Source organism: Netta rufina (assembly GCF_964035555.1).
Source record: "Netta rufina genome assembly, chromosome: 2".
NCBI lineage: Eukaryota > Metazoa > Chordata > Aves > Anseriformes > Anatidae > Netta > Netta rufina.
The window spans coordinates 27,061,411-27,072,465 of record NC_140124.1 but is presented as its reverse complement, the minus strand read 5'-3'; the positions used below and the strand labels follow the sequence as shown (position 1 = coordinate 27,072,465).

At 35.0% G+C, this 11,055-nt stretch overlaps 1 protein-coding gene across 1 annotated transcript in view; it reads left to right on the top strand.

Annotated features, from left to right (window-relative positions):
* Positions 1–10,530: 10,530 nt before the first annotated feature.
* Positions 10,531–11,055, top strand: part of COL28A1 (collagen type XXVIII alpha 1 chain) — a gene marked incomplete at its 5' end in the record, with an annotated part of 63,106 nt that continues 62,581 nt past the window's right edge. The window contains one exon of the mRNA XM_084283134.1: positions 10,531–10,651. Coding sequence (XP_084139260.1) covers positions 10,531–10,651 — 121 coding nt within the window. The remainder of the gene's footprint in view (positions 10,652–11,055) is intronic.

Below are 11,055 nucleotides of genomic sequence, written 5' to 3'. Positions count from 1 at the left end.
AATTCTATGCAGATGAAAAAAAATAATGAAAAATTCTATTCAGATATGAAACTTACTAATGCTTTTAATAGGGTGAAAGAGCAGAATGTGGACCACTGGGGCTAAAAGGGGACAGAGTAAGTTGCACTTTTAAATTAAAACATTTGGATGGTATGAAGTATGTGGTGCTTCAGAATCTTTGAAGAGATTCTTCAGAAGAAAAAAGCCTGTATTTCAGAAGAAATTGCTATTACTAGGGCTATGTTCACAGCAGAAAACAGTGACTTCACTAAGATGAGATTTTATCCTTCAGTAATATTTGAGACCTTGCACCTCTTGAATGAATGAAGTAAAAGACAGAAAGATGAAATTGTTGTAATTTATATTGACAGTCCCCAGAAAGGGATGGAAAAGTCTGGGTAAAATGTCTGATTTCAGGCTCCTCCAAGGACAGACTGTGGCTGTCACCTGCATGTCCAACCTTTTTGCATTTAGTCCCTCTAGCTTCTCTCTTTTCAAGTTCTTTTTCCCATTCCAGTCTAAGTGTTTTATGGCAGAGCGCAGATTACCTTTTTCAAAGGCTTCCATTTGGGACAAAATTCAGTAGATTTGCATATGAGCTACAGCAAGTACATCATTCTTTTATCTTCTTTCTCCTCCTTAAGCCATATACTTTCCAAAGTATACTTTACTGCTCCAAAACATTAAGGGTGGAGATTTTATTTTTAAAATAATACTTTTAACTCAAGAAAAACACCTGTTTTTTGTTAGGTTTCATCTTGTAAATGACTGAATTGCTTTGGCTAAAATTTAGAAAGAAAGACATCTGGCACGAATAGTTTCAGTTTATGTCTTTAAAGTTGCATAAAACTATAAACAATGAAAAGCAGAGCCTTAAATAGAAAATATTGAGCAACCTTAATACAAATGAGTGTTACATGGCCTGCCAGTAATTATACATGTGTTCTATACATACTCTCTAGATGTGTCCTTTGCTTCACTGTTTTCAAATGTGCTCTGTAAAGGGAATTACAAGTGGATATGGAGTCTAATCCAAGCTCTGTAAGATGCCAAACAAGAGCCTTCTTTTGACTTTGTACACATTCATGCTCAGAGGAGAAACAGCTGAACGCTCGTTATCTAGACACACAGGATAATTTTTAAATTGCCTACATTATACTAAGTATGAAATACTGAAAAATAAGTGTTATCATTGTTCAGATCACATGAATCATAACCAAATCCTGTCTTTGGTAATCCTGGGTATTTTTCCTTTCATTCTAGATATTGTATCAAAGACAACATGAAAATGTTCGTAAATTCCTCGAGAACAGTCATTAAGCAAAGTATTATAATAAAGAGCTTAAAGGCAAACTAGGTTTGTCGAAAGAAAAATGAGGGTGTGATATGGTAACATTCTGAAGGCATAAGAAACTCTGCCTCCTGTGGGGTTTGTAACATCCCTTCAGGACTAAGGGAATTATAGACAGAAAAAAAAGTTGGAACTTCATTCAAGAGGGGAAGGAATTAATCTCGTATGAAAAAGGCATAAAACACCTTAAACTTGTAAGAAGCTTTTAGGCGGCCAAAGTGTTTTGTGAGACAACAAGCAAGACATGTTCATAACGTTTTCTGAATGTAAAAAAAGCAGATAAGATAACCTTACAGGGAGAGAGGGGAGAATTATGGATTTTTTTTTTTTTTTAATGCAACCTGTAAAACATTATTATGCAAGCACTTGCAATCTATAGAGTGTCAGAAACTATAATGAACTAATAAGGAGCTATAAATGGCTTCAAAAGATTTGGATTGTTATGAAGGAGGATGGTTCAGGATATTGGCATATTGTTTTAAAATTGTTTTTTCTTTTTATTTTTTATTTTTTTTTTTTTAACTAATCTTTAAGAATTAATACTGAATGCATTTTATTTTAAATTTATTTTTTGAAATCTGAAAATCCAACATTATGATTAGTAATTACTAATAGCTGTTAATAAGTGAATATATTTCATTTCTTTCTTTTCTTTATACATAAAAACTGGAAGGTCTGTTTGGCTCTTAAGGACCTCAGGGACCTCAAGTAAGTGAAAAGTAAGGTACAGAAATACTCCTACAGTTTTCTGAGAGTTCATTTTGTGTTTCATACACATTCTATTTTTGTTGCTACATGGTACACCTTTGGGGACAGAAATAGTGCATTCTGGTAATTCCAAGAATTTGCTTCACATCTGGCACAGGTCACAGAACTGTTTTGGCACAGTCGGCAGCTCAGTTGGACTCTCCATATGTGCTGTGATACATTTTTCATTTTACTGAGGACCTGCCAATTCATTTCCCCTGCTGCTAGAATTTCTGGCAAGCTTCTCAAGTAGCCAAAGTGGCAGCTTCCATAGTGTCCCAAGACGACTGACAAAGTACTCCTTCAACAGCTGAAGAGACTGAAACCATTCAAATGGGCTGAAAACTGCTTGTTAAATAATTCTGTGCTGAATAAAAAATAAATAATAAAATAATAATAAAAAAAATCCCTTCCCATCAAAATGAAGAGTACCCTTGGCAGTAATTGCCCAACACACATTTTTTTTTTCATTAGCTACTGTAGATGGCAGATCCCTGATATTTTCTGTCTCTGCATTTGCCAGAAGGAGTCATATCTTCTTTTGGGTATTTTAACTTCTACAGTCTTTTAGAAGGAGAGACAGAAATCTGTAGAGAGTTGCTTACTGTGACAGAGATCTCATAAACATTGTCATGTTTTGTTAGCTCTGTATGTTGGCAAAATGAGGACAGAATCTTCCTACACCACTTATGCATGACTGCCTGAACACAAGCATCTCTGGAGCAGATGAAACAATACAGCCAGTGAAGAGCAGGGTAAAGACTAGAGGAGAATTAATTTGGGTCAGAACATGAATCTTTAGTTCTAAAATCCGTTCTGCTTAGTTTAAAGGAATGTCGCTCTGTTTTCCCCCTGGTGGACAGTGCCATTTCTCTGATACTATAGAATCCTTTTAAAATGTGAAAATCTCAAGCAGAACACCTAGAATATGTGAAAGCTTTTGATTTTAATTTCTGTAACATAAGGCTGAACTATTCCTCATTTCCTCAGCCTCCATTAAACTTCATAAAGCTTAGAATACACATAGGAAAACCCACGTGGAAATTAGGAATTATTCCTTTAGAGTCTTATTTTTATAATGAGCAGAAAGTAAAGCCAGGAGCTACAAATTGAGGAGAAAAACAAATAAAGTAACTTCTTTGTGAGAGCCCTTCTTCCTAGGTGTGGAATATTTAAGAGTAGGAAGAAACTTTAACCAGGACCATGATGTCAAGTGTCAGTACCAAAATTAAGTTTGTTACAATTATAAGCAAGCAGATTGAAGGTCCTCTCAATGGAAGTAGTGGTAGCAGTCCTAGGAACAGCCATTTTTTCCAATCAAACACTAAACATAGTTAGATACCTTTTCAATACCAAAGCAGTAAATAAATGAATGGATTATCTGAGATCAACACTACTCTCTTATTTGCTTTTGTACCTGCAGGGAGAGCAAGGCCCCCTGGTCTTTATGATCCTCTAGCACTCCTAACCGCAGGACATCAAGGGCCTAAGTTTTTAATGAACGTTCTCATTTTCTAATGCATCAAATTTGGGTTCTTAAGTTTGGAAATTAAAAATGACATAATTCCAAATTTTCATATTTGCACAAGCATCCTACGTGAAATTGATATTCCAACTGTTGACTTCCAGTAAGCTGTAGTTTTGAAGGGGCCAAGTATTGTTTTTTGAAGAAGAAATCAAATTTTTCAAGAAAGAGATTAGTCTTCTTCTGTGATGTAGAAAGAAGATCTGTCTCAAACAATAATGACTCTTTAATGTTCATTTTGTTAAGGGTCAAAGAGGCCAAGAAAGAAAAATTGGGCTCCTGGGACCCATTGGAATTGATGAAGCAGCAACACCTCCAAGTCTGTCACAAAGTCTGTCTGTGCAGACACAGAGAAGTGAGAGCAATGAACAACGTTTGGGGTGACTTGACCAGCTGCACTGATTGCCTGTCTCTGCAGCAGGCACTAGGCCTGTGAAGATGTGCCTGTATGTGCTGCTTACAGTGGCAGTAATAACCATATGTCGTGGCTGAAAAGGAAAACTGCTTTTTCCAAATCAACTGGAAAAAACACAAAACAAAGATTTCCTTGTTCCTCGGTATTCAGCATTTCAGAACCTGCTTTTCTGCAAGTCATGAGGCAGTACACTTTTTACGTCTTCTCCTTTGCTTGTTACTCTCTTTAAAATTGTCTGAAATAGAAATTACAAGCTGAAATACTAATTAGACCACTTCAGATTTTCTTTGAATACCTTACTACTTCAGATGCACATGCTAATAGTTGGCCCGGAAACATTTAACTGCCACATTTTTTACTCTTTCTTTGTCTCCATTTGAGTCAGGATCTTAATTCTTTCTTTTAGCTGCCTTTCATATTTCCTTCTTTTTTACGAAAACAAAGGAGACATAAAGTTTTTGGCTCCCTGATTAAGTATTTTCCTACTTTCTCTCTTGAATCATTTTAATGGTCTTTCCAACATTTTTACAGCTTTGCAAAACTTCTAAAGGAAAACATATAATAATCAATTGTTTTTCCATCTTTCTAATAATCTGCCCAGTGCCTCTAGTTTGCAAACATGTGAATGGAGTGGCTTTTCCCATCATTTGTGTTATTGTGTGCTGGCTGTTTCTTCCTATCACTAAACATATTGGAGAACTTGTATTAAGTTATTTTTCATGAGTTATATATCAGAGGGTTTATTAATTTGAGCCACAAACATGGTCTAATAGTACAACAGTTAGTTTACTTAGATTTAATCATTATGTTCCTTCCATTTTAAAAGCATTTTCTTCATGAAAACACAGCACTTTTTCCTTAATTATGATCATCTTTAGGATCTCAGCAATGATTTTGATAAATGAGGTAGGACAAAATTTATGGAAAAATTAAAAGCAACTCAAATAGAGTACTATATCATATATTGAAGGTAAATTTTGGCAGCCTGTATTTTCATGGTTATAATTTCATTGCTCATTCATTTTTCATCATATCACTTCCTCTGCTACTGTTGGAGTCAGACATACTGACTTGTTCACATCTGTTTCCAATAATCACCTGCTGTTTCTTTTTATAACAAAGATTAGATTAGTTTGTATGTTTCTAACACTTTTTCACAGGAAAGTATAGGAAATGAGTTTAGTTAATACTTCCAATAACCATGTTAGCTAACTTTGATTTTGAGAGGAAGTTCTTTAGGTATGAGGGAATCAGCAACTTAAATACCTGACGCCTTACTCATTTTGTGAGTCCTAATGATAGTGCAAGCATGCTAGTAACATATAGTGTACCAAGTAAGAGCATATGTTGCCTTTTGCCCAATGGCAATAATGTTATAGGCATCGTTAAATATGGATGTGAATAGGGAGAAGAGGTAGAAAACACAGTCATTGCAAATGTTGCTGTTGGGATGTGCACAGGGGGAACAAAAGAACGTGTTTCTTTAACTCTACAGTTTGAAGAAGAGTTAGTTGAGTAACCCGAAAAAGTTTAATGTAAGAGGTTCACAAATTGTGGCAAAAAAGAGACATAATTCACAAATCACTTCCACTTGCAACTTCTCTTTCATAGCATGGAGTTACTACTGCTGTTGCTGAATCTTGCTCTCACTGTTTCTAATGCATATGAGACTTGCTCCAGCACTGTAGCTGCTGGTGGTTTATAGCAGAACAAACAAACAAACAAAAAACTGTTAGGATGTTATGACCTATGTGATTTAGGAGCACAAGACTTTGTTTTGTTGATCCTTAGAAATCCTTAGTAGGATTGGTGTCATGGATTGTTTAACTGCTTCTGAATTTCCCATTAAGAGTTCAGTAAGAATGCTGCATATCTAAATCCATACATCAGGTCCTGGGACTCCCAGTCCGTGTATCTAACAGAGAAGTACCTGAAATGAGTATTAAGTTTACCAGAATCAGATAGGAACTAAAGAGTGAAACCAGTTGTTCCAGGAGATATCTATCCTCCCTCCTTGAATCCCTGTATCTTAGTTCTTTAATATCTTAATCTTCTGCTTTAACCTTCTATTACAAGGAGACATATATTTTACCCAGACAGTAGCCATATCTACTAGATGTGTCCTGATCAAATGCTGAGTATGTCACCCAATATGAGAAATCATAATGCATTATCATGTGGATACACCAGAGGGCAGAATTTAGACAGCATGAATAATATCTCAGGTTTTTATAGTTTACATAAATTGAATTGAGCAAATAAATGATCCTTTTGTTATGTGTATTGCAGTCTGGTTTTAAAAAGGCCTTACCTTACACAGCGTGTGAATAACAATGGCACTGAGTTAAGATACCCCAAGCATTAGGAACAGAGGTGGTTTTTTGTTTGTTTGTTTGTTTTTAAATATTTAAAATGTGTACTCTAAATTACAACAATTAGCTATTTTCTAGCTGGAAAAAAATATGCAGTTCTTTATAGTTTACAATTCATTCACACATTCTTATTGAGTGAAGAACTTAGTGGCAAAATAAATAAATAAATAAATAAATAAATTTAGGGCAGTCAAATTTGGTTAAAATCATTGACAAAACAGAACCAAAATGCAAGTCTTTTGACATATGAGATTCTTGTACTATAGTAACCTTCTTTCAAGGTTTTATATATCTGCATCATATTCACAGTAATTTGTCCAGGTGAAAGATTTGTAACGTAATTTGTCTCTTTTCATTCAGAAGCTCTCTCATCTTTTTCACCTCTCTCTGTTTCTTTTTATTCTTCTTTAGAATTTCTGAGTTGCAGTAAGTAGAATAGCAGGAATTATTTAAGAATGACAGGTATTGTACGAGGAAATAAAGCTGATATGTGATTTTTATTTATTTATTTATTTTCCAATAGAAGAAGTCATTTAACATGAATGCAGAAACAGGATTTTTTTTATTTTTTTTTTTTAGGACTCAAAATTCAATAGCAACATAAGATGAGTTTTACAGATAAAACCTTTATTGCAGACAAGAGCTTTAGTGTGATCATGGAATGAGTGCATTTAGGCAGATTCAGTACCATGGGGATCTAGATGCACTGAGCTGAAATTGTACTTGGTTCAGTGCAGCCATTGAAACAGTGCTGAACAGCTTAGCAATAAGTAGTAGTAGAGTTAAAAATGATGCTGTATCCATATGAAGACATTGCTTCTATTAGAGTTGGTCTCTAAGTGAATATAAAGCTATATACTGGCAAGACTAGAGAAAAAATAAAGCTCTGTATTCTAATTCTACACTTCTATTACAGAACTGTAAAGATCATGGTTGTACATACAAAGCACACTAAGTAGCAAATAAGAGCTGGAGTGTGAACATAAGGCTCACTAGTTACAGTGGACTCAAAACAATGCATAACAGAGATAAAGTGCCTACACTTTCAAAGAGGTTAAAGCTATTTAGTATAAAAGTTACATCCAAAGGATTTAGAAATAGTGATCTGTAAATTCATTTACCAGTTTGCAATGTAGTAAATTTCCTGCTTAAATGTCTTTAGACTGCTTTCCCAAAACTGGTTGCATAGCTTTTTCTTTTTCAGAAATTAATAAAATGGAGACAAAAACAGCACTCAATGGTAGCAATTTCTTCTACCTTATTGTTAGTTAAGGTTTACAATATACACTCAGAAGGAAAAGGAAACCCCCTAGCCCTATTCCTGTTTTTCCTCAGGAACAGAATGTGAGGAACATTCATTAATGGTTTGAAAGGTTGGAAGAAGTTACGCGTTGCACAACGAACAGTCATTAATTTGGCTCAGCAGTGAAAGATACTGGCTTGTGAGACAGGGGAGCTGGCATCACCCTGTAGCAACACAGCTCAGAGGTGCTGGGAATTATTGCCAAATTGTGAATTCCTGCTGAGGATCTTTCAAAAAAAAGGGGTCTACCCATGAAGGAGCAGAAAGTAGGTGCTACAGAAAGTTTTGGCTGTAACAATAGAGGAGACCTTGCTCCCATGCTAAATGAATCACAGAATCATAGAATGGCTTGAGTTGGAAGGGACCTTAAAGATCATCTACTTCCAACCCCTTTGCCATAGGGGTGGCCACCCACTAGATCAGGTTGGCCAAGGCCCCATCCAGCCTTGAACGCCTCCAGTGATGGGGCATCTACAACCTCTCTGGGAAACCTGTGCCAGTGCCTCACCACCCTCTGAGTGAAGAATTTCCTCCTAACCTCTAATCTAAATCTCTCCTCTTTTAGTTTAAAACCATTCCACCTCATCCTGTCATTATCTGACGGAGCAAAGAGTCACCTATAAGTACTGAAAATCTGCAATGAGGTCACCCCACAGCCTTCTCTTTAGGCTGAACAGCCCCAGCTCCCTCAGCCTTTCTTTGCAGGCAAGGTGCTGCATTTCCTTCATCATCTCCAAGCCATTCCTGAATTGTGCTTCTACTAGCCTGAATGAAGGCAGAGACTTTTTTGTGCTCACTGGTCAGTGATCTCACCCCCGTGTTCTTTTCCCAAGAGATTCTTCATTGAAAATTTAATAAAATCAGCAGGAAATAGACTATGGTTACTTAGAAGATCCTAGTTAGCATATTGCATTGTTGTTGTTTAAGCAAAACAAGCATGCTTTCATACAGTTTTCTACAAGGGAACTGAAAAGAAATAGGAAAATGTGTTCACCTACACTGTTTTAAAAAAGCAATAGTTTGTCAAACACAACCTGCTTCAGGGTCTGTGGTCAGAGAGATCGAACGTTGCAATAACTGTTGAAAATTTAGGAGAAACAGTAGCCTATAAGACATTCAAATGCATTGATATTAGGGTCTTTAACTGTACCAAAAAATCAAAAATGAGGATTTCTCAGTATTTAACCTTATTGAAATGAACCAGCTATTTTTTGAGTCCTCTCTTACAGTACTCTTGCTCCCTTCCCACGTTACCTAAATGACAGCTTATTTTTGTATGTCCTGCCTGCATCTGATCCTTTAAGAGGGTTTAAGTAGTAGAAAAAAAATCTGAGGAAAACAGCTCGGCTATATATATATATATATATTTAATCATCTTTTATTATTGTAATTGCTAATGCAGTTATCACCTTTGAGGTGTGCTTATGCTCCTGGCAGGTTTGCAAACCAAATTATGTAAGCGACAATATACTAATGTCACATCTCTGATCTAGCCAGTACTGCGACATTAACTTAGAGAAGCTGAAGAGATGTGGCTGACAAAGTGATAGGTAAAGATGCAGATTGTTTAGAAGCAAGTATTTTAATGTAAAAGTTTAGTTTTGTAACATGAGAAAACACTATTGCTCCTAGACTGACACTGTGCCTTTAACAAAATAGCACTGGCTAAGTGCCTGACTGTTCTCATTTAAACATTGGCCAACTAAACAGGAATAATGGACCATAAAGGATCTAGATGCAAGGTAAAGCCATTTACAAGTGGGTAGACTATGTACAGATTTCTTTATTTTCTTAAAAAGTAGATACTTTCCAGTATGACCTGCTGGAGATATTTTCTACACTGACAGCTTATTCAATCCACAGTTTGCTCTTTGAATGACTTTGAAGGTAAGAGACTTAAAAAGTTATTCTTTTCATATTTTTAGAGGATTACACTGATGGATTCTGTATATGTAACAGCTTTATGGAGTTGGAGATGGTATTTAGGAAAGACTTTTAAATGTAACATATTGTATTTGTTATTAATGATTTCTAATATTAATTACTGTGAATTAAAGGCATCTTTTATTTCAATAGATATCAATTTTCTCTAGAAATGTGTTGAATCACTGACTTAAAGATTCTAGTATTGATTCTATTAGTGTATATTGTCATAATAGCATACTGTCTTTACAGACTATACTGCACACATTCTGTTACAGCCTTATATATTAATGATACATTCATGTACTGAATTTCACTACTAAGCGATTGTTTTTTATAAGAAATTGTTCATACTGGTGTTCCAGCCCTAGGTAGTATATCTCATTCCAAAACACCCAGCTCTGTTTATTACTAACAGGTAAGGATTTTTAGAAACAAACTAAATTCAACGTTTTCTATAATATTTCTGCTATTTTCATATAATTAGTTTAATAGCAGAATATGTTAAAAGCAGTATAAGTTAATACAAATTTCTTTTACCTTTCTTTCTGAGATGTTTCTTTCTGAGGTGTAAAGGTAGCACTGACAATTTTAAGAAAGAAAAGGGATCACTGTGTTGCACCTGTATTTATTCTCCAGTAAAACAGGCTATAATATACATGTGAGCTACAGTTGGGATTGCAGTGGCTGCTTGTCTTAAATCACATTCCCCGTGACTTTTTATAATAGTTTTTTAGATGTTGCCTCTAGAATTGTGCTTCCCACAAATCTGTATTCTGTCTGTAAAGTATGTGTATTTACTTATTTTTATCTATTAATGAATTATTCACAGATATTTGTTTATTTTTCTTATAACAGGAAGGAAAAGTCATCTAATTTGGGATGAAAGTCACTATGTGGAACAAACATTCTTTCTTTTTCTTTTTACTTCTGGCTATGACAACATACCAAATAGTATATGGGCAAAACAGAAAGAAAGGAAAAAAATCTAATTCTCTTGTGCAAAACAATGAAGGTAAAACAATTTTCTTAAATTATCTGATTGACCATATTGCATGCCTCCTCATATTTCAGGGTAATTAACTAGTAATTGAAAACTTATGCATGCATTTATAAAATATGATTTATTTTGATTATCAGGCTTCAAATCTGTGGTGTATCCTGCATTTATTTGTTCAGGCACTCCACTTGGACCTATGATTTTCATTGACACTCATACCTCTTTTAAGATAAGTGATAAGTAGCCTATTAGAAATTCCGTGTGGAAAAATTATACAAAATCAATTAAAATGCTGAAACAATCCCATTAAGACCCTGATCTGAAAGTCTTTGTCTATAGACCTTTAATAATACTGCTATGAATGTCTTTGTCTATAGACATCTTTAATAATACTAGAATGAATTAAATTAGATTAAATT